The 24,451-nt window shown below is 39.5% G+C and overlaps 1 protein-coding gene across 44 annotated transcripts in view; it reads right to left on the bottom strand.

The window, feature by feature from the left end:
* Window positions 1–23,556, bottom strand: part of RIMS1 (regulating synaptic membrane exocytosis 1) — a 499,940-nt gene extending 476,384 nt beyond the window's left edge. For all 44 annotated transcript variants that reach the window (XM_008013531.3, XM_008013512.3, XM_073006134.1 and 41 more), the window contains exon 1: window positions 23,084–23,556. In XM_008013531.3, coding sequence (XP_008011722.1) covers window positions 23,084–23,247 — 164 coding nt within the window. In that variant the 5' untranslated portion in view covers window positions 23,248–23,556. The remainder of the gene's footprint in view (window positions 1–23,083) is intronic.
* Window positions 23,557–24,451: the final 895 nt, after the last annotated feature.

Genomic DNA, 24,451 nt, shown 5'->3' with positions numbered 1-24,451 from the left:
CAGATAAATTAGAAACTAGCTCTGACATATACATAAAAAATAGAGCTTCCTGAGAGTTTAACAGGCTTGGCAGTAAGTTACAGAATCACATAATTATTGTTAATTTTAGTGCACCTCTGTATTTTCTAATGCAAGCCAGAGTGAAAACATTATTTAATTAAGTAATTAATTAAGATGAATGAAACATTCTTGAAAACTCAGAGACCCTAGAGGGTTAGATAAGAGACAGTGGAATCAAGATTAGAATCCAGGAATTCCTCAGCTAACTTGTGATTAGGATATCAATTTGCCCCACAGAATTCACAGAGTCAACTCTTCGTATATGTCAAAATGCATGTCATGAAAGGTACGCCACTAAATACACTCAGTGGTATCTATCACTTAATGTTAGAAAAAGACTGTTTCATCAACATATTTAAAACTTAAAGTATGAAATAAACAGCAGGCTGGCCACTTTGGAAGGGCTGGACCCTTCCCAGCACTTTGGAAGGCCGAGGCAGATAGATTACTTGAGGTCAAGAGTTTGAGACCAGCCTGGCCAACCTGGTGAAACCCCATCTCTACTAAAAATACAAAAAAAAAAGAAAATTAACTGGGCATAGTCCCAGCTGCTCCAGAGGCTGAGGCGAGAGAATCCCTTCAACCCTGGAGGCAGAGTTTCCAGTGAGTCAAGATTGTGCCACTGCACTCCAGTCTGAGCGACAAAGTGAGACTCTGCCTCAAAAAAATAAAATAAAATAGGATAAAATAAAATAAAAAGAACAAGAAATACAGTAGAATCTAAATATTGATATATGAGGAAATCAAAGTTGAGATTAAATTATTGTTAATTTTCTCTAATCATCTCTTACAGGTTTAAATACATACTCTTTGCAAAACAAACATATTACTCATTGACTTTGGCTTGGGTCTTAATTTTCTAAACAAAAATATATGGTGGTAGGAGAAACACTGTAAAAATGTTAATTACCAGATGAAAAGGTTCATTTAGGCTTGAACAAAACATATTGTAACATCATGCTGAAGGGAAAATAACAGGGGGTGCTCAAACTTTACCAATGACTGTGCTGCCAACGCAGCATCCTCTTCCTTTCTAAATGTGCTTTCTGCCTCACTCAGAGTTACTGTTTTGCCTGTTAACACCTCAGAGCCTATGAGTAAATTAGATACTTATATGCAGCCACCCATTTAAAGTTAGAGAAGGTGACTGCACCCTGACAGGAAGACTCTCTAAGAAGTAGCAGTTATGTAGAGGAGGCTCAAATTAAGTAGTGTCCACCTCCTGTCTCTACCACTCCTCTCCAGGTCTCCCTCCCAGTATCCCTGAGGCAGATGGCACAAAGAGCTAGGTTCACCCAGCAGGAGACAGCCCTAAGGGCCAGACAAGAAAAATCACTCCTCTCTGGAAATGACTGGCATTATAGACCAGCAGATGCCTCATTTCTGTCTTCTGGGAAAATTCCCCACTGGGGCTCTCATATTTCTGTCTCTTGTAATGAGAAGGAGGAGAGAGCAAAGAAGGGGAAAAAATATATATAAAGTTACTAAATTTCTCCCAAGTTATCCATCAATTCTTCCCTAAAGAAATAAAAACAGAAACTAAAAGCCAAGGAGTTGCCTCTTCGGGGTCAGGGTAGAGGCAGGGGTCCAGGACCAGGCTTGGTCTTGAACCAAGAGTCCAAAAAGGTAAATAGAAACACATTGCCCACTTTTCATGCCATGTGGTGTGAAAGGTTTAGCAATGTCTGCTACATTAAAGGCAAAAGCCTCTTGCTTTCAAATTTGAAGGAAAAATAATTAAGGACTAATTCTCAGAGTTACACAAATCCTTTTTAAGTCATTGCCAGCTTAAGTATAAATAAAATTCTGGAAGGATTTCATCTTTTAGAAAATTTTCATTAAATGCTATGGAAAATATATCCAACTTACTAGAGTTTCACCAACAAAACACAGGTCTTTGTTTCATGCACTTGATTTTCTCATGAGTTAAATGTAGATAATTTGACATGTAAGTGGTATTATGGAAGTATGTTTACACGCTGTGAGCTAGAACTTGGTATTGATAGTTAGAAATTTTTATTACATATTGGATTATTTTTTGAGTATTTTTATTATACCTTTGATCTCAGCAAAGGTGTAGAGCTGTGATGTCTGTATTTTTAAAATATTAGAAAATTTTTAAACTATCACTTCTAATTTTGTGTGAAAATATCAGCATTATGTCAACTGTTCTGTGCTGTAAGTCCACATTAGACCTACATTCAAGCAACATTTTTAAAGAGCATTTTAGATATTTTTACAGCATTTATTTTAAATATTTCTCAGGAATGCCATTGATTAAGGGTGAAAAATCTGTTAATTATTTAAGTAAGGTATTCTTACACAGTGAATTTCCCTAGTTGGGGTATTTCTCCATGCTAAAAACTCAAGATAGGGTATTTTTTTCCACTGAAGACAGACCATATGAATAATGTATGTAAATCCCCATGCATTCATATGAGATTATAAACTGAAGGGGTAAGCCAAAATGTTTCCTTAGTAAAACAACAAATGTGAAGAATTAAATCTGTAAGCATAATGCAGGGTAAATCTATTCCAAAGTGCTGCTAAAAGAAGGTTTACTACCCTAGTTCAAAAGAAAGCCCCCAACTTATGTGTGTTCCCTAAGCTCAGGTAACTGCACTGTGCCAAAACCACTACAATGAATAATAGTCTTCTGGCTTAGCACAATGTAAGAACCAAAGCTCCAATTGTGATTCAAAATTCCTTTATATAGCATCAACACAGCAAGTACTGTACTTTTGAGCTGGAACAGTGCTCACACAGTGTAGATGCACCTGTCCTTATACTCAAAGAGATGTGAATACTGAGTGTGTAATACTATTTGAATTCACACTGTTATAAAATAATCATTATTATAGCCAAAAGTTGTTAATGCTGCCTATGTATGAGAAGCTGTGCTAAGTGTATTCTTAATATATTACCACTGTTACCTTATTTGCTCCTCCCACCCATCCCCGTTTCACAAATAAGACAACTGGGAGGGGTTTAAATGACCTATCAGGACCATATAGTAAGTGGTGGCGCTGAGGATTCAAACCCAGGCCTCACTGATTTAGAAATCCACACACTCAGGCACCCCCCTCCATGCATCCCATAATAATTATTACTACTACTAGTGGTAAGAGTTTAAATTCTCATTTATTACCTGCATTTTAGTATCAAGTTGTAATAATAGTTAACTTTGTTTCCCAGTTCTGTGGAACATTTACTACTTGTGCTGTGTAACCTTCATTTAAATTATTTTTTCTCTCTGTTTCATTTTCTGTAAAGTAGGGATAGTATCAATAACTGTCACATCAACTGCAGGGAGTCAGAGTAAGAATAACAAGGAGTGCACATGTGAGCACTTTTGCTGTTGGTGCAATGTTATTTGCTGATGATGACACTTTGCTGTAAAACAAACACACTGTACTCTGAGAGGAGAATTTGTTCACCACTAAATGTTATAAGTGAGAAAGAAGGGAAGCCCAAACAAGGTCCACATATTAGACTGAAAATAACTGTTAGGAGGTTTGTGTCCCTTCTCCAAGATAGAAGTCACTCTTTTAGACACTCCCTAGATAGCCATTTCCATGCCAAAATTTTCAGAATATTCTCAGTTGACAATCTCACTGTCATTTGAGGCAGGACTGAAAGTTAGAAAAATGGGTTCTAGATCTTATTCTGATGTAGCAAAATCACTGGACCTTTCTGGGACACACTGGAGTACAGGCATAAGGAGGACAGGGACTTTGTCCCTACAGCCCCAAAGTATTGGTTAGATGGTTGTGTAAAACCCCATAGCTTTAAAAGGAGGGCGATAGAGTAGATGAGTAGTTACCAGATATTTCCTTTTGCAGCAGAACTAATTTTCCCCCAAATCACAAAATACAAAACAGATAAATACAAAGAGCTGGCAATCAAGCAGTAGTGTGTAGAGCCAAGACAACTGGAGCCTGCCCTGCTGCCTTCTTGTCCAGTCAACATTATTCCCCAACACTCTGGGATAACTGCACCAGACACAGTGTGGAAACCACTAATCTGGAGGCTAACGCTCTTCTCACTCAAATCCCACACATCCCAGTTTGTTTCTGTCTTTAACAAGTTAATTTTATTTTTTTTAAATCAAGGAAAGTAAACTAGTTCCATTTTTGGAAATAGGTAGCTTAATTAATAAAATATTAATTTACTAAATTATTCTAACTTAAATTTCTGAAACTAGTGCTCACCAAATATCCCATGTGCTCTCCTATATTTCCTGTCATCTCCTGCAGTTGCCTGGTCCTGGCCAATGGCAATAATAATGTATGTTAATTCTACCTGCTCTATCCCTCTCTTCCCCAGCTGTGGCCATGTGTTTCAGGGATCACTGCTTCAAGATAGAAGAGGACCACCTGATCCACACTGACCTATGCTAGTGAGGAAGTTTTATCATGCTAGGTTACTAAGATGTGAAAGCTGTTTGTGTTAATTTTTCTAACAAAAACACACTTCTAATTTAGCGGAGATATTTGGACTAAATTACTGAGTAGATCTTCTAAAATGTGCCGCTCTATTTTCCCATATAAAAAAAGAGTCGTCAGAGTTTAGTGCTAACAGAAGGCACCCACACCAAAGGAAGAGGTAAGGACTGTTTTTGGAACAATGGCTTCAATGGGAGGAGGGAATTTTCCGAAGACCATATGCCATAGTTGCCCTATAACTTAGGTCACTGAAGTAAAATCCCATTATTGCATATCTTCAATACTGTATAAGATTCCTGCTACATTGTCTTATTTACAAAAAAATAGTGAAATGAAATCTTATAGAGCTAAAGATTTCATGAGAGCAAACCTTTCAAATTAAATGTCCTCAGTGAAGTCACTACCCTCCACAACTCTTATTCATTGCCTCACAGGCATTTGCAAGTGTTCTATAGATAGACTTGCAATTTAAGATTTGGATGATGTTGTAAATCCCCAAAAGAGGCCCACAATCTGGACAGTCTTACCAGTTGACTTATATATTCCATTTTGTCAATAAGTCTTAGGTTTCTCATCGTCCTACTGGTTGACTTGATATTTCACCTGTGAATTCCTTTCATGTTTAGGTAGTTAAGAAATGTTAGCTTTCCCAAACTTGTTATTTGAATTTTCAGCTAAAATCAGTGAGTGGATGCTGCACTAGGCTGCCCAGATGTCCGTTGCCAGGCTGGGGTCTTACTCCTCCAGATGTCAGGATGCTCTTAGCTGTCAGACTTCCCTTTGAAATCGCCCTCTGCTGAAGCCGACCACCTCTCCTAAGGCTAGATCCTCTTCCCCAGGCAGCCTGAATCCAGTGACTGGTCAAAGCAAGATATTCCAGCTAGTCTCAGAACTCCCAAGGGACTCATTGAGGCCTTATTGTATTTGTATTATAGTCCACTTTCTCCTACTTTCCAACCTCTTGACTTCCCTTCCCACACAGGTGTTGATCCTGAAAGTACTCCCTAATAAGCTTCTTGCACAATAATCTCCATCTCAGAGTCTGCTTCTGAGGGGCCTGGCCTAAAACAAATCCAAATTCCTCTGCAACCATGAAATGGGAAACAAGTCAAACTAGTGTGGTCAGAGCTTTCCCTATCACACTGTGGGTATCAGACTGTCCCTCATGGTAAAAGATCTGAAGGAAATAATGCCATTCTTTATTCTGTATCCTCCAAACCTTTCAAGTTAAAATAAACAAGGTCATCCTAGGTGAAAGGACAAAAACATAAACTGACTAGATGAAAATGCATGTGAAAAAGAGGAAGGATAATTTCCCTTGTTGGCAGGATGCCAATTTATGGAGACTACATATGCATTTGTGTGTATGTACATGCATGTACACATACATGTATAAAAACAGAGGTATTAATTATTGAAATGGAAATATCCTTTTTGTCTCAACATGGAAACTCAAAACTTAGTCTATTTCTAGTGCAGACTTAATATGAATGCAGACTTAGACTAATTCTGTGTAGGAAAAAAACACACTATAAAATTCTTATCAGGGATCTTTTGTTTGGGAGAAACAGAAACTACTCAAACGAAGTCAGTTTAAGATTACATAGGGATTGTTTTTTTCCTGTAAATTTGTTTACATTCCTTGTAGACTCTGGATATTAGACCTTTGTCAGACTGATAGATTGCAAAAATATCCTCCCATTCTGTAGGCTGTCTGTTCACTCTGATCATAGTTTCTTTTGCTATGCAGAAGTTCTTTAGCTTAATTAGATCCCACTTGTCAATTTTTGCTTTCGTTGCAATTGCTTTTGATGTTTTGGTCATGAAATCTTTGCCTTTGCCCATGTCCTGAATGGTATTGCCTATATTTTCTTTTAGGGTTTTTATAGTTTTGAGTTTTACAGAACCCCATTAAAAAGGGGGCAAAGGACATGAACAGACACTTTCAAGGAAGACATTCATGTGGTCAACCAACATATGAAGGAAAAGCTCAACATTGCCAATCATTAGAGAAACAGAAATCAAAACCACAGTGAGATACCACCTCACATCCGTCAGGACGGCGATTATTGAAAAGTTAAGAAAAAACAGATGCTGGTGGTGTTGCAGAGAAAAAGGAATGCTTCGACACTGTTGGTGGGAATGTAAATTAGTTCAACCATTGTGGAAGACAGTGTGGCAATTCCTCAAAGATCTAGACTCAGAAATAGCACTTCACCCAGCAATCCCATCACTGGGTATATGCCCAAAGGAATATAAATCATTATATTACAAAGGTACACGCAATACACGCACATGTATGTTCACTGCAGCACTATTCACAATAGCAAAGACATGGAATCAACCCAAGTGGCCACCAGTGATAGACTGGATAAAGGAAATGTGAAACATATACGCCACAGAATACTATGCAGCTATAAAAAGGAATGAAATCCTGTCCTTTGCAGGGAAATGGATGGAGCTGGAAGTCATTATCCTTAGCAAACTAACACAGGAACAGAAAACCGAATACCACATGTTTTCACTTATAAGTGGGAGCTGAACAATGAGAAAACATGGACACATGGAGAGAAACAACACACTGGGGACTGTCGGGGGGCAGGGGAGGGAGAGCATCAGGAAGAATAGCTAAAATAGGCTGAGTTTAACATCTAGGAGGTTGGTTGATCTGAGTGCAGCCAACCACCAGTTACCTCTAACAAATCTGCATATCCTGCACATGTGCTCCAGAACTTAAAACAACAGTTGAAGAAAAAAAAGAAAGATCACATACATAGGGAATTGTTGACCCAGGCTTCACAATGATTCAGCTTCAGAGGTCATATCGAAGACTCTTCTCTTGGTGTCCCATGGCCCAAAAAGCCTCTCTTATCTGCGTGTTTTTGTCAGTCTCTCCCTTTCTGTTGACTCATCTTGTACATGACCCAGCATGGCTTCATCTGTAAATCAGTAATCAATTGTCTTGCTGATAAACCCACATTCTTGCTCCCCAACTCACCTATTTCAGACATTTTTCTTTATCCTCAAATCTCAAACTCCCCTCACTCTCAAGAGATGAACCAACTCCTACTTACAGAAAAAAATAGAAACAGCCAGAAGGTCCCTCATCTTTTCTTTCCAGTCATAAAATATACTCTCCCTTTTATTCAAACCACCTCCTCCACTGCATTCTCTCCTTCTTTGATTTCTAAACATTCTTAACTTTATCCATTTAAATTCTATCTTAAAGAAACCCAAAGTGAACTCCTCATTCTCCTCTAGCTATCTTCTCATGCTTCTTTCCCCTTCTTAGCCAAGCTCCTTGAAAGGTTTACATGTCATAACTATATGTTTTTATTCATCTTTCTCCCTTCCTACCCATTCCAATCTAGCTGTAGGCCCATAAATTTACAGAAAAAGTTTTTCCTGAAGTTACCAGTGATCTCCTTGTTTCTGAATACAATAGCTCTTTCTTAGTTCTCATCCTATTTGATGTCTCTGCAGAATTCCCTTTTTGAAAAAAATGATTCACGTAAAATTTAAATACAGTGAAATGCACACGTAGTAAGTAAACAGTTTGGCCAGTTTTGACAAATGCATACATATGTATAATACACACCTCTATCAATATTTAAGATATTTACATCTCTCCAGAAAGTCACCTCCTGCCCCTTTCCAGCCAGTCCTTCACCCTTGCCACCATAGAGGAGCATACCAATCTGATATCCACCACCATAGATTCGTTTTCCCTATTCTGGAGCTTCATATGAATGGAATCAATCATGCAGGCTACCTGACTTGTGTCTGGCTTTTCCTATCGACCATAATGTTTTTGAGATTCATCCATGTTGTTTATGTATCAATGTTTTATTCCTGTTTATTGTGGAATGGTAAATTTTTCACTGTGTGAGTATTTCACAGCTTTTAAATTCATTCTGCTGATGGACATCTGAGCTGTTTCCATTTTAGGGTCATTAACAATAAGGTTGTTATGAACATTCTCATATAAGTCTTTTTGTGAGTGTATGTTCTCATTTTTCTTACATGAATATCTAGGAATGGAATTCCTATGTCATAGTGTAGATGCACGCTAAACTCTTTAAGAAACTGCCAGAGTTTTCTAAAGTGGCTCTATCATGCCCACAAACAATATATAAGACTTTTAGTTGTTCATTATCTTCATCAACGTTAGGTGATTCCAGTATTCTTTGTTTGTTCATTTAATTTTAGCTATCATAGTGAGTGTGCCTTAGCCTCCTTAAAATACTGTCTTCCTTTTGATTTGATGAAACAAGGCTCTCCTGGTTTTTATCCTATATCTCTGGCCATTTCTTCTTTAATGCTTTTGCAGGGCTATTGTCCTCTATCAATTTTTAAAAGCGAAACTTCATTAAAGCTTATCCTTAGACTTTCTTCTTGTCTGAATTTAATCACTCAGCCTCACTCATAGCTTCATGGCAATCTGTGTACACATGACTCATAAATTTACATTTCTAGCCCACACTCTCTTCTGAGTTCCTGACCTTTAACCTACTTAATATCTCTCTTGGATTTCTCTAAGTTACCACAAAGTCAAATAACCAGGACTGAATTTGGGATCTCTCTTCTATCACTGCAGATACTCCCAAAACTTGGTGGCACAAGTCTGACATCAACCCATATTCAATCAATTAAAACAACAATAACAACAGTTGTGGCTTTTGCTTCCCAAATCTCTCTCAAATATTAACATTTTGCCATCACCACCGAAGTTTTTGCTTCTAATATCTGCCACCTGGACTTCTACAATAGCCTCCCAGCTGGTCTCTACACATACATGCCCCAGGACTTCATCTAATCTATTCTTGATACTTCAGCCAGAATGATCTTTTAAAAATTCTAATAACATTATATCATATCTCTCTTCAAAACCCTTTGGCTCTTAAAGAAAAAACTCTATAACATGACCTAGTGGACCCTACCATGTCTAGTTTCTGCCTACCTCTCCAAATTCTTCTCAAATCACACACCTCCTGCCTTTTGCAGACTTTTTCCTCTTCCACAAGATGCTTCCTTCCAGTCCTTCAGGCTCACCACTCCCCCTTCCATCAGTGGCTCTCATTCTTTCCTTTTAGAGGGTACTTCACCCCTATTTGCCTGCTTAACTCCTATTCATTCTCAGATCTTAGCTCAGCCCTCACTTGTCATTTCCATGGGAAGTACACCTGGATAACCTGATCTTAGTCAACACTCCTGATAGGCATTGTTTTATCAAAATATTACACAATGTTCTGTGCTGCCTTTATCATAGATTTTAATTTTACATGTATGATTATTCAAGAAAATTTACTTCCTTCTACAAAAGGCTATTAATTCTAGTACCACACCTAGCATATCATGAGTAGTGCTCAATCCATTTTTGCTTCAAGAACAAACGAATGTGGATCATTCATTTTCTTTGGCCCTCTGATTATTTTCTATTTAAAAATTTGAAAGACACTGTCATTAGTATTTGACCAGTCAATAAATCACCTGGTCTTGGGTCAACTGTCCACCATTAGTCCAGTTAGCTATAGCCATGTTGGGATCATATGGATGTAGGGCTGCTTCTTCCAGAATAGCCACTGGCATAAAATCCATAGAAAGGGCTGTGGGTGCAGAAGGTACTGCAAGCCATGTCTAGATCATACAAATATACAAATTCTGGTAAATTAGATAGAATTAACTTCCTTAAGACTTTATAGGAAGAATGTTTCAAGACTTTAGGAACATGGGTATGAGAGATTATATGTATGGAGGCACAGGTGAGATGAGAGTATATATATATGTGTGTGTGAGATGAGAGTATATATATGTGTGTGTGTGTGTGTGTATACAAATACAAGTTCTTAGATATATATATGAGTAGTCATTCATGCCTCATCCCACTAACTTTCCTTGAGTTATTGACCCACAGTCTAACTGAAGTCAAACCTCCAAGTGAAGAGGAACCAAAGAAAGCTCTTCTTCGTTGTGAGCAAAAATCAACTGGCTTTTAAAAGTAAAAAAAAAAAAAAAAAAATTATTTTAATATATACATAATTCAAAAGCATAATAGGAAAAATTATTTGGAATCATAAATAAATTACTGCTAGTAAAAATGTACTTTTCAGGGAAAAATTTAAAATTAAAAATAAAATTATCACAATTAAGAAATGTTGATATAGCTTAAATAAAATTTCAACAAATACGATTCCAAAGGGAATCTTTAAATAAAATATTTCTTAGTCCCTGGCACTAATGTACTTATATAACCCGGCAATAATTTACTTATATATTATTTACTTAATAAAACCAAATTCAAAATGAACAAAGTAATTATAAGTTCTCATGGAGTTTTCTATAACAAATAGTATCTTAAAGAGCAAGCAAATAAAACCAGAAATGAAAAAAAAATTAAATGTTCAAATGTGTTGGTAGTTAAAAGGAAACCAAGTGTCAAAAGGGTGACGGTGGGAAAAAACCACTGTATTAGGACACAGAAGACCTGGAGTCCTATCCCTAGCTCTCTCACTAATTAAAAAAGAAATCCTGAGTCTCTGGCCTCAGTTTTCTCTTCTTAGAGTAGAAATAAATCCTCAGTGGCTTAAATGTTTATTGCCATCTTTCCTGTCAACTCTTATTAGTTGATGGCCTGGAGCACTATGTTCAGAAAGGTTCTGAGACATCTGATATGTATTAGTGATGCTGCTCTAGGTACAGGTATTTGCAGGTGAGCTGAGAATTTACCAGTGTTGGATGACATAGACACTGAGTTCCCACTCACACCTCAACTCAGCCTAATTCTGAAATGCAAAAGTCAGTGCTGTTGTGTCCTGGGCACACAGGCTATACAACTTAGTTCAACAGCACTTGCTGGAGGCCCATTACGTATGGGTTACAGAATTAGGCAATGAAAATGAAAAGATGATTAATATAAGATACCTGCCTTCAAGGATTTTAAGTCTAGAAGATGACCTAACTGAGGTATCCTTTCATTAAAAATATAATCAGTAGAATGTTTTCTGGAAACACTACTGATCTAGTTCTAAATATCAAATCAGAAAACTAACAGTACTATGTGATACATTGTCATGGAAGTTAGTGATCTTTTGTTTCAAGAAAATGTTTCCATTAAGCATGTCCGTCCAGAGGATTACTTTTTAAAATATATTATTTACATCCTCCTTATATTCAAATACTTTAAGAATGCCATCTTTCAAAAACCTAAGAATGATAAATCAAGATACAACAGGCCATCAAAAATTATACATTAATTTTATCTTATAATGTCTAGTGTCCAATATATTTTCCTCATAAGCTCTAGTCAACCTGGTTCTCTCAATAACCAAAAGCACTCAACTCACTGCTTGTTTTCAAAATTTGCTGACTGAATTCCCGTGGTTAGAATAACCATCCCACTCTATCCTCCTACTTATACCCTTAGCAGCCCTGGGTGACTCCTCCAGTCCACACCCCCTGAATCTATTCATTCATTCATCAATATACACAGTTTTAAAAAATGGTCACCTATTCGATGCCAGGCAATATGCTTATATGAGGGATTCAAATAAGAATGATCCTCCTTTCCAGAATTTATGCTGTACTGAGAGGAAACCGTTAAGAGAAAGAGGTTATTACAAAAATCAAATAAATCAATCAAAAGAGGTTAAGACAAATACCAAAATCTATTTGGAAAGTCTGGGAAGATATAACAGATAAGGTGTCACTTGAGCTAATTAAATAGGCTAGGTAAAACTTAGTCAGATTTAAAACGATATTTCTGATGGAGAGAAAAGTATGAGTTGGGTCACCATGTTGTGAAGTAGCAATTACCCTTCAGAACTAGTTTAGCAAGACTATGGCAGGAATGTATTCACAGACCAGAGAACAGAAATAGCAAGTAGGATCCAGATTACGAAGTTTAAACTTTACTCTGAAAGCAAGCAGGTTTTATGGGAGAGACATGATCAGACGAATTTTAGAAATATTTATCTGGCAGCAATGTGGAGATCTGATCAGATTGGAGGAATTCTGATTAGTGGTAGAAAAATGAATCAGGAGGTTCCTTCAGGCATCCAGATAAGTACTGAAGAGAGCCTACATTAAGGTAATGACAATGGGATTGGAAAATAAGATAGACATTTAAAATATTCCAAAAGATTAAATCTGTAGGATTTGATGATGGCTGAAATGAGGAGTTGCAGTGGTGATGCTACTTGCACAGACAAGAAATACAGAGACACTGCTTTCAGGCAGAAAGTCAAGAAATTTATAACAGGACACAATAAAGTTGAAGTGCCTACAGGACACTCAGGTAGAGAAATTTAACAGGTGGTTAAGGACATGAATCCAGAATTTAGTAGAAAATTCTAAAGCAGTAATATAGATCTGGGGATCATTGACATATATATGGTTGGAGCCATTGTTGGAGATTCACAAGGAACTGCATATAAAATGGGAGAATATGGAGAATAGGACCCCATGAGAATGCCAACATTTGAGATTCGAGAGAAGATAAAATAGAAGCATTTAGAAAAATTGAAGGCAAATCAAAAGGATATGGAATTATAGAAGCAAGGGCAAGAGGGAGCTTCAAAAGTTTCTTCACCTCTTATGATAACCACCACTCAATTTGCACTATTTTGTGTTCTTGAGTATTTAGTCTTTTCCCAAAGTGCGTATGTCATATTTTTAAAAATTTGCACAACCTTACCAGCAAAAGTATCTGCTTCCTGTGGCCTGGTACCATGTTTATCTTCTTGTGGCCTGGTATATTGCATGTGGACCTCCTACAGCCTTTAACTATGCTGCATTTATGGAAGGCAGGGACTAGATAGCCCCTTGACTGATTATCAGTCATAGTTGCACCCAGTAGTGACTGCTAGAGCTTAGGCTTTTGGAGCTCTAAATACCATAAAATCCTTTTCTAATGCTTGTGTCTGGCATGATACTTAGACTATAATATCTTTTTCAGAATAGCATCAAGTTTTTACTCCAGGTTGCTATATATTAAGTGGCTAGATTTGACCTAGGGTACACAGACAGTTGTAAATTGAAATATCCATTCTCAGTATAAGAAGATTTTACTGTATTTTATTTTTCAAAATTACATTTTATGAAAATTGTCATGATCATGAATAATATAAAAATAGAATCTCTTTAGGATTTTGGTTCTTACCAAAATTTTAATATCTAAAACAAATGAGACTGTTCATTTCAATATGCCTTTATTTCAGATGCTAGGATGTAAAATGTCTTCATTTTTTCCCAGAAAAAAAGGGGTTAGGAAAGAAGACTTAAGCTCCAATATATTGCAATACAGAGATAGCCAAGGAAGATAAATCTGCTAAGCTGTGTGATATATAAAAGGAAAAGCCATTTGGTTACTTTACTTTTGTTTTCATCTCTTTCTACCAACACACTAAGTAATCTTTCTGACACCGATAGAACCTCTAAATGTGGATATATACTACCATATAGTTAAAGAAACCCAATACATTGATTTTTACATACCCTAGGTACTTCATATACAATCTGCCTGCTTTTTCCAGAATAAAAACCACATAAATTGAAAACAAAACAGCTAGACATCCTATCAAAGAGTTTCTTTTCCTTTTTGTTTTTTTTCGGTTTTTTGTTTTGTTTTGTTTTGTTTTTTTTTGAGAGGGAGTCTCGCTCTGTCACCGAGGCTGGAGTGCAGCGGTGCAATCTCGGCTTACTGCAATCTCCACCTCCTGGGTTCAAGAGATTCTCCTGCCTCAGCCTCCCGAGTAGCTGGAATTACAGGCATGCATCACCACGCCAGCTAATTTTTTTTTTTTTAATTATTATTATACTTTAAGTTCTAGGGTACATGTGCATAACGTGCAGGTTTGTTACATATGTATACTTGTGCCATGTTGCTGTGCTGCACCCATCAACTCGTCAGCACCCATCAACTCGTCATTTACATCAGGTATAACTCCCAATGCAATCCCTCCTCGCTACCCCCTCCCCATGATAGGCCCCAGTGTGTGATGTTCCCCTTCCCCAGTCCAAGTGATCTCATTGTTCAGTTCCCACCTATGAGTGAGAACATGCGGTGTTTGGTTTTCTGTTCTTGTGATAGTTTGCTAAGAATGATGGTTTCCAGCTGCATCCATGTCCCTACAAAGGACACAAACTCATCCTTTTTTATGGCTGCATAGTATTCCATGGTGTATATGTGCCACATTTTTTTAGTTTTAGTAGAGACGGGGTTTCGCCATGTGGCCAGTCTGGTATGAAACTCCTGACCTCAGGTAATCCGCCCTCCTCAGCCCCCCAAAGTGCTGGGATTACAGGCATGAGCCACCACACCCGGCCTCAAAGAGCTTCTTGCTACATTTGTTAAAAGCTATGTTTAAACAACAAAAACAATAATGTGGCACACAATGCTTGTGCACCAATAACTTACAACTTTAAAATATATTCCTGAGATTAAGAATAGTCTTCAAATATTAAGCAACACTGCTTTAAGTATAGAAAGCCATCTGTAGGTATATAAGTTGTGAACTAATCAAATAGATGATGCAAAGTCTAGCAAATACAGCAAGAAAACTCCATCAATATTACTACATTAGTTTCTACTTGTCAGTGTGTATATTATGCATGAGAGTCCATTAAAAGAAGCTAAGTAGTGTAAGACATTTATATGACAGTACAGATATCTTAATTGGTTTTCAATTCACATAGCTTTTCTATGTAAATATACTAGCATCTTCCAGACCATAATTAAATTACCTGGCATAATGATGGGTAATACAAACAAATACTAAACAATGTATCAATAATTAGTATGGTATTATTTTCTGTATTACATAAAATATCTTTCATTCATTATGCTTCTTCAAAATATCTAATATTATAATTAAGTGCATTGATTACTAACAAATCGCATGCAATTACTTTCTATAACATTACCTTATTTTACTATCTAAACATCAGAGGAATTATCAAAATATTACAAATAACATGAAATTACTTTCTGTAACATTACCTTATTTTGCCATCTAAACTCGGAGGAATATCAAAATATTACATCCCAAAATCTATTTAAATCAATTCTCACACATTAAAGATGTCTTCGCTAAACTGCAGGCTGCTCTTTGCAAGGCTCAAAGGAGCATTCTCATAAAGAGAGTCCTGTATGAAGTTGCAATTCATAACCACTATTATTTGAAAAATGTTTTGAAATTTTAAATTCAGCTTTGCCGTAAAAAGTGTCATTCTGTTGAGATTCCATAAAAGATAATACCTTATTTCCCTTTTTTTTTTTTTTTTTTTTTGCTTTTTTTTAGACAGAGTCTCACTCTGTTGCCCAGGCTAGACTGCAGTGGCAGGATCTCAGCTCACTGCAGCCCCTGCCTCCTGGTTTCAAGTGATTCTGCCTCAGCCTCCTGAGTACCTGGGATTACAGGTGCACTCCACCATACCTGGCTACTTTTTTGTATTTTTAGTAGAGACGCAGTTTTACCATGTTGGCTGGGCTGGTCTCAAACTCCTGAGCTCAAGTGATCCACCTGCTTCGGCCTCCCAAAGTGTTGGGATTACAGGCTTGAGCCACGGCGCCCGGCTGATAATATCTCACTCTCAGAAACAGTGTTCCCCATTTACCAAATAATGATCAAGATTTTATATCTACCACTCGCTTGCATTACTTATTGGTGAGATATATTTTAAGACTGTTAATTACTTGATTTTCTGAAGTCATAAATGAAGAATTTGGGGCAGAGAAAGCAAGATTTAAAAAGAGGAAGACAATATAATTTATCATCCGGGCTGAAACTCAAAATTGAGAGAAGAGGTTACCACACATAATTATAGCAGGAAATTGGTATAAAGAGATAAAGGAAAATCAAAATGTACAGTCACCTTCCTTTTAAACAGCTCTATTTTGCCTTTAAGTAAGCATTCATATGAACAGGAAGTTTTCACAATATTGCAACAGAAGCAGAAACATCTAAAATCAATTCTGCTGAATATCTCCCTCTTGCTGTCCACACAAAAGTAACCTAGTCAAAATAAGTGTATATGAACTTGATGTAAGCATGTCAGAATATAAATACGGAATACCTAAGTCGTCCAATAAAGAATCTTAAAAAGTTCTTAAACACATGCAATTTATTACATCACTCAATGGTAAACTGGTATGTTTACATGAAAGAAAACTACCTGACAAATATACGACCCCTTATTCAGCTAATTCTGAAAATGAATGATTTATTAAACCCAGTGACACTAAAATTATCACTGTATTTCTCTAGATTTTTTTCTGTAAAAGATGAGGAAATTACCCCAAGCTAATTTCTCTTCTCTTCTCATTTTTGTATTACGATTGCCTTTTAGATGTTTCAAACTTTACAGTTTTGCCCACATTCCTTTTTGTGCTAAAAACATGTACAAACTATTTAATGAGAGGGGAAAAAAAAGAAAAGAAAAGAGGTAAATATAGTCTCAGACCAAGCCCTGAACTCATTTTACCTTTTAACGTCTTGTCAAATTCTCACGCTGGGAGCTGCAACCCTGGCAACACTGCATTGCTAGAATGAAAGGATAGATGGGCTGCTCTCCAAGAGCTCATCTTCCCAAGCCCCCTAGTACCTTCAAAGACTACCAGAAGATATAATCTTGGTATTCTTCTACAGTTTTAATGAATAAGCATAATAATGGCTCCTTTCTTGGAAACAGCAATTTGGAGGATACGATGCCTCCACTATCATTTTAAAGCTTCACAAATTAGAAGGACTGCCATTATAAATTCCACTTTACATATAAAATCTGATGCTTGGATGGATTATCTTGACAATGTTCACACCTATAAAAACTCATGTTAAGACCAGAATCTAGTCCAGTGTTCTATCCAACTATCCAACACTCACCTCTTTTTCTGACTATGGCAATTATAAAATGATAGGAACTCAGCCAACATTGGGCTGTAAGCAGAGGATTCGCCTTTATTCTACCCCAACAGCCTAATGCTTGACCCAATTTTAATACCTGAAATGAGGATCTTGTTGAATTAAATATCATATAACACTTTGTTAGAAATAGTCTATTTAATAAGTAAAATTCAGAACAATAGTGGCAAACAAAGATAACTCTCGGTTAGGTGGAATGGTGGGAAAATGCTATGGTCTTAGGGAACCCCATGGGCAAAACAGCAAGCAGATAAGGAAAACTCCAGGTACAAATGAGGTCAGAGAGTCACTACGGGCCAGAACAGGGGATGCCAGACAGTTCTGGAGAGTCCACCCTCAGAAAAGGGCGGAACATGTTACTAGTCACATGAAGCTCCTCTTTCACTCCTTTAAGTTTTGTTCTCTGGACTCCAGAATCAAATGTCATGACCAAAGGGTCAGGAAGGTACTGAGCTAGTTCTGGGAAATTTCACTAATACTGGAAAACTAATAAATACTCACAGGCTAGACTTCTCATCAACAGGTGAGCCTCGGTGAGTAAAATTCATAAAGCATCCAGCCAAATGCATAAGATGCAGAAGGCACACAATAAATGTTAGTCTTCTTCCCAACAGATGAAGGAAACATAATACCCACCACTCAATGCACTTTTTTAAAGACTTAAAAGAACATTAAAGGTTGGATGTCAGTGTACATGGGTTCTGGATTCATTATGCTAGCTGCCATGTGCCTCGGGCAAATTTACTTCGACTCTCAGGACTAGCTCTAAAATACCCAACTCATGTCACAGGACCAAATGTATAAAAGTAGAAAACAGTCCATGAGGACAAATGAAATGCAATACAATGGACTTTATAATCCACGGTACTGCAACCTCATCCATCTGCTTATTACAGGTATGGGAGCATAATAATATGATTTTAGGAATTCATATTTGATATCTTTCCAGGAAGCTCACTGCACAAGCTTACACAAATTGTTCTCCTCTTTTAAAAAGTTGAGCAAATAACATTCCAAAGACATTATGCTCCTAGTAGTCAAGTGAGCAGTAGCACATCCAGCCCACACTGGTTTCCATATTCTCCTTCTAATTTAGTAATCTATTTACTTAAATAATGCCTTTTTCATATTTTGGGGTGTAAGGTATTAAAATCTTTGCAAACCATAATGAAAATATGATACCTGCATACATGTGAATTCTATCCTCATCCCCCTCAAGGTTTCCCAGATTTTCCTTCCACTTTTCTTCTTTTCCCAGTTGGTAACTGGGATCTCTCATAATGAGCCTTATGGATATATTTCAGGCCACACTATTGTATTTGTGTAAAGTAAGTAAAAGGAGGAGGAAAGCTGAAGTTATAGGAATTCTTCTCATTCTACTTTCTGTCTCCTTTGTAGGAAAAAAGTAGTAATTATGGATGATTAGAAAGCAAATGCTAGGTTACCTGTTAAGAAGAGAAGGAGAAGCCCAAAGTCAATACTCTTTATAAATCAATTCATACCATGGATTTAAGGATTTGTAGGAAAGAATGAAACTTCATACAATCTCAATTTAATTTACATGTCCACGTTTGCACAGTAAGTGGCAGAACTAGAACTAGAACCTAAAAACACTTGGACACAAAGTTAATGGTCTTTCCACTATATTGCAACATTTTTCATTATCTTCTAGCACTCTATGAAAGAGTATAGGTGAAGCCCCAGGCTCTGTTATGATCTGAAGCAGTTGATCTGAATCAGCCTAATCTTTTGCCAAGCCACTTCTCTGCAACTGAGAAAAGACTATAAATTCATTTAAAGAAAAGATAAAGGAAATAGACCCTTCTTCTTGGTAGGAAGACAGTGTAGTGTACAGGAAAATACTTGGATTTAGACTAAAAGGTCTGATTTTGAATCCTGATTGGACCATGTTTATGTGAGTCAGTTTAGGATATTACTGAACTTCTCTGAGTGTAGTGTGAGGATGTGCGAATTATATTATTTGGTTTACCTTCTGCACAGGCTATTGTGAGAATCCAAATATTTATACTTATAATAAACTTGAGCACAGTTTAACTATTTGGCATTAGATTAAATAACTTAGAATAAGAGCTAGTGTGAGGTTAATGTTCAATAAATGTTAGCTATTTACATTATATTCCAATATGGTACTCAATTCTCATCCTCAAATCATCGCCTTAACTCTACATTTTTTCTCTTCTATTACTATTCAGTAGCTGCTTTCTCTATGAAACTTTTTTTTCTTTTTTTTTTTTTTTACAAAAAGGAGTAAGATTCTAGATCTAATGAGCTCTTCTCTGATTTAGGTCCCAGATAATGCAGTTTTCAGCCTATGCAATATATTGGCTCATGATGGCTAGTAACAGTTAATTGAAGGAGTATTCATTGAGAAAGTTAGGTTTCAGAAAGCCTTCAGAATACACGTGTGTGTACACATGCATGCACACACTCACATCCAAAACACTATTAAGAAAAGATCTCTAATTTAATTTGCAGATAATTAAGTCAATCATTAAACATAATTTGTGGGAGCCAACTATTTCCAGTTATATGGCCATGGAACTTAAAATTAGTGTACTTTACCAACAAAATGAAATCTTTTTATGATAAAGTACTTTCAATTTCAAATAAAATTTTTCTAAAATCTTGACTTGATAGTAGCTTGATTTTTTTTCCATTTATACGTATTTAAAGACATTCTCAAAACCAAATTCAACTAGTAATTTACAATCAAGGCCAATGAAACTTACAAATACATTTTAATTGATATTTTCTAATGTTGGTTTCACAGATTCACCCATCATTTTCTATTTTCTCTCGGTGCCTATTTGTATACACTGTGAAGAGAGACAGCATGCATAGTAGGTAGATTAAGGAGATAGTTCTGCACTGATAACACAAGTGAATTTTAAGTCTAACTGCTGTATTGCCAGAACTTAAGCTTTGTAGTGCCATTTGTGAAAGTAATTTCTCAGATATGTGATTATGATCACCAATAATTACCACAAAAACTTTTCTCTGATGTAACAATATTTTAAAGCTCTGTTAAAAGAATCCTGTTTTCCAATCTATTTTAACACAAAGTTTTAAAAAGGCAACCATCTATGACTATGTGTCATTATGTCCTCATATATATGTGTCATCTGTGTAGTTCCCATTATCCCCAGTTTTTAAGACATAAAGTGTCCCCTATAAAAAAAAGTACAGCACTTTTCCACTAATTGCAGACAATATGACATGCTGACATGGCAGCAAACTGGGATTCCAAAACACTCACCAATCTGTCACTGAACAAAAGGCCAAGACATGAGCAGAGGAGGCCGACTGATGAAGTTAATACAGAGGTCCAGGATTACAGACAGCTGTTGTATAACAGCATCACAGACTGTGATATTTTGTGAACCCATGCAATAAAGGAACAATATATGCAAGCCAGTAGAAAGCAGTCACAGGAAAAGCAGAGGAAAAGATGTGTTAGACACGAGCAGTTGGACAGTGATCCTAATTTGTATTTGCCCACATAAGCCCATACAATCTATAATTGCTGTCCTTTGGCAGTTAGCAGATTTGGAATTCTGTCCTAAAACTCACCCACTCCCACTTAAAATCCCTCACTCTCCACCACGCTTGAGACAGCCAGTGAAGAGGTGTGATGGCCACTACTTGCACTGTGCCTTCCCCTTCCTATCCGGACTCTGGCAAGCAGCAGCCCATATTTTCCACTAGCTACTGGAGGCCTCCATCCACCTGCTGTCTGCAGCAAACAGCAAAAGGAACAGCAGCAAACCTGTAAATCCTGACAAGCATAAAAGGTGTTCAGGACAGGTGGCAGAGGCTGCAACCAGTGAGGACAGATGGACTGACAACCAGACAGACAGACAGCAGCACCATTAGACACCATCCATTACTTCCAGTCTCAGAAGAGGGGAAGCCTGCAGCACCAGGGACGTCATTCTTCCACTAGGGACAGGCAGCAGATTAACGAGGGTACTGCCTCCCTCAAGCCAGCAGGCTTAAAGTATTTGGTTTTTGGATGAGAAGGAGCAGGGAATTCAGAAACCTGCTGCTCTTTATAGAACCAGGCCAGCTCTGGCCTTCGGAGTTAATGGCCCTTTTCTGAATCTACAATGAAAGGACAGGAATGATTGGATTTCTACTATTTTGCTGTGACCTAACAACCACATCTCTCCCTCAATATCCCCCTCCCATATCTGAGTGTCAGTTGCCCTGGTTGGGGAGCCATCAGTCTGTGGTGAATGCAACCTCCCTCCATTCCTCTCCTATGAGGCACTGCTGCACTGAGGGGAAGCGGAAGAAATCTTCCTCGGCAGCGTCTTCTCTCCAGGAGGCACTTCTAGGGGGTGGGGGAGAGGCCATGCTGAGTGTGCTATGTGTCTGGGTTTCACACCTGCTCCCTCCCCACCCCTCTTTCGCTATCAGCTAACTCCAGATGCAACAGGTTCCCTTTGGCTCTTCATGCCAATTCCCTGACCCCAGATACACCTTCCAGCCTAAGCAGGGGACACCAAGGAGTCACTCACAGTCAGGGCCCCTAAATTCCCCTGCTTCAGAGTGAAAACTTTCCTGAATACATGAAGACTTCCCAAGTGAAGGCAGGGTTGAAGCCTCCTTCTGCTCCACTCTATGGGTGATGCTAAGCAAGGAAAGCCCTGTCTCTCTGCCAGTCCCTTGTAAGCAGTTTTGGCTGAGGCAAGTAGCAACATAGTGTCACACACTCCTGCACCACCAGCAAGGAGCCCCATCTTCTCTCTATCCCCAGGAAAATGGGGCATCAGACAGAGATCCCTTGAAGGGTTGATGTGTTCTAAAGAAGTGAGGAGGAGTGCAAATTTCCAATCCCTTATTGGACTGTTTCCTCCAGGAACTGAACAGGCCCCAGAGGTCTCTTGGAAAGCAGTAAAGAGGAACCTCTATGTTATTCAGGCCAGAGTCCCCCTGTCAGCTTCTCCCATGATTAAAAACTTTGTATTGCCAATGGCATTACATGTGGGGAAGAGAATCTGTCTTCACACAGGTATGCTGTGTAGAAGACTCTGAATAAAAGGTTAAAGAGAAGCTGGAGAGGCAGGTTACCAAAGATGGCAACTGCCCAGAAAAAGACCCAACCTTGTTCTGTGAGATGAATGATTACTCAAATTAACAATAAAAATAAGCATTTTTATTATATAAATATAGGCAACCTTCACTGGGGTAACCCCGACCAGCTAAACAACTCCAAGAAAAGAGGAGGAGCTGTCCTCAGCACCTCTTCATCCTGCCTCCCCTTGTTTCTACTCATCCCCTGCCCCCTAGACCTGCTCCCAGCCCAGGGACCTTCCACTTGGGTGGGATCAGCACCTCTCAGCTTCTGCACCTCCCACCACGAGCGTGGCCCCCGTCCACCCATCCCTCCTCTGCACCCCAGTCTCAAGCCATCCTCCCCCTGTCTTTGGGTTCCTGGATCTGTGGCACATCCCCTCCCTCCTCCAGTCCCCTGACCTCTTCCCTGCTCAAGCCCCGCGCCCCTGGCGGGCGCCTCTGTCCGCACCCAGCACCCTGGCCACCCCTTCCCCACACTCAGCCGCGAGGACTAGGGGAGTGAGCGGTGAATGGACGGATGGAGGCACGGAGGCACGGATGGCGCGGCTGGGGCTGGCTTACTTGAGCATGGCTTCTTCTTTTTCCTCCTCTTCCTTCTGCCGGTCCATCACTGCCATGATAATGTTCCTCTCTTCCTCGGTCAGGTGGCTCAGGTCGGGCAGCTCTTGCATGGGGGGAGGCACCGTGGGTGGGCGAGGACCGCGGGGCCCCACGGCCGAGGACATTTTCGTGGCCTGCCCGCCCCCTTCGCTCGCTCTCTGGCTCTCACCTTTCGGATGCACGCCCAGCAGCTGCGCCCCTGCTTTCCCCTCACAGCGGAGCCCTGGCGGCGGCGGCAGGAGGAGGAGCAGCGGCGGCGGCGGCGGCGGCGGCAGCAGCAGAGCCGGGGAGAGCGAGAACCCAGTCTTTCATGGTTGTTTGCATCCACCCAGCCCCGGATGCTGCCTTTGTTTTGGTCGCCCTAGCGGGGCTCGGGGACGCCCGGCCGCCTCCCGCAGCCCAGCCTCGGCCGGCGGGGGCGGGCAGGCGGAGGCGCGGCGGGCGCGGCGAGGGGGTGAGGGCTCGCGCCAGGCTCCGCCGATCCGGGCGTCTCAGGCGGGGCGCGGGGCGGGGGCGGGGCTGGGGCTGGGGCTGGGGCTGTGGCGGCCGTTGCCGCCGCGGAGGCTGCTCCCAGGCGCTGCTGCCTCCAGCTTGGGGCTGCGGGAGGGAGAGGGAGAGTTTGGGTGTCAGTTAGGCGGAGTCTCGGAGGCTTCCATCCAGGGTGATGCCGTTGCTCTCGCAGACATAGCTGCCAGCCACTCAGTCCCGGAGCCGCTCCGCCCACGGGCACCCACCCGCCCACTCCCCGAGTCCGAGCCACGCGTGCCCCGGCCGCTCCCCTCACACCCGCCAACGTGCACAGCACCTCGCTCTATCCCCGGGTACCCCTCACCCATGAGTCATCCTCCCTCTTCTGGTCCCTCGCCTGTGTCATCCTCCCCAGCCGTATTTTGCATGGTTGCATTAATCATCATCATCCTCGCTACCATCCTCATCATAGAGCATTAATATTATTTGAGCAACCACAATGTTCTGAACGGCAGAATGGAACACCCTGTGGATACATTTTCTTTTTCCTCCCTGCCACCGTGTCTTTCTTATTTACTAGTTAAGTGTTCACAGCCACAACAATGTGATTTTTTTTGGATGCTTTTGATACACACACACACACAGACACACACATCCTCTAACAGGCTAGATTTTCTGGGTACATTGTACTCATCAATGCAGTGTCTTTCTTGACTCGTCCTCACTAGGACTGTTCTGCAGTGTATGAAGATGCCCCACAGCACGGTAACTCTTTCATTTGTGATTTTTGGCTCTAGGTAGCCCCATCACATCACATAACTGCTCTCTGGTGCTTGCACATGGGTTATCTACTCTAATTCC

This window comes from Chlorocebus sabaeus, chromosome 17 (genome assembly GCF_047675955.1).
Source record: "Chlorocebus sabaeus isolate Y175 chromosome 17, mChlSab1.0.hap1, whole genome shotgun sequence".
NCBI lineage: Eukaryota > Metazoa > Chordata > Mammalia > Primates > Cercopithecidae > Chlorocebus > Chlorocebus sabaeus.
The sequence above is the reverse complement of the archived record's forward strand: the minus strand, read 5'-3'. Positions and strand labels throughout refer to the sequence as shown.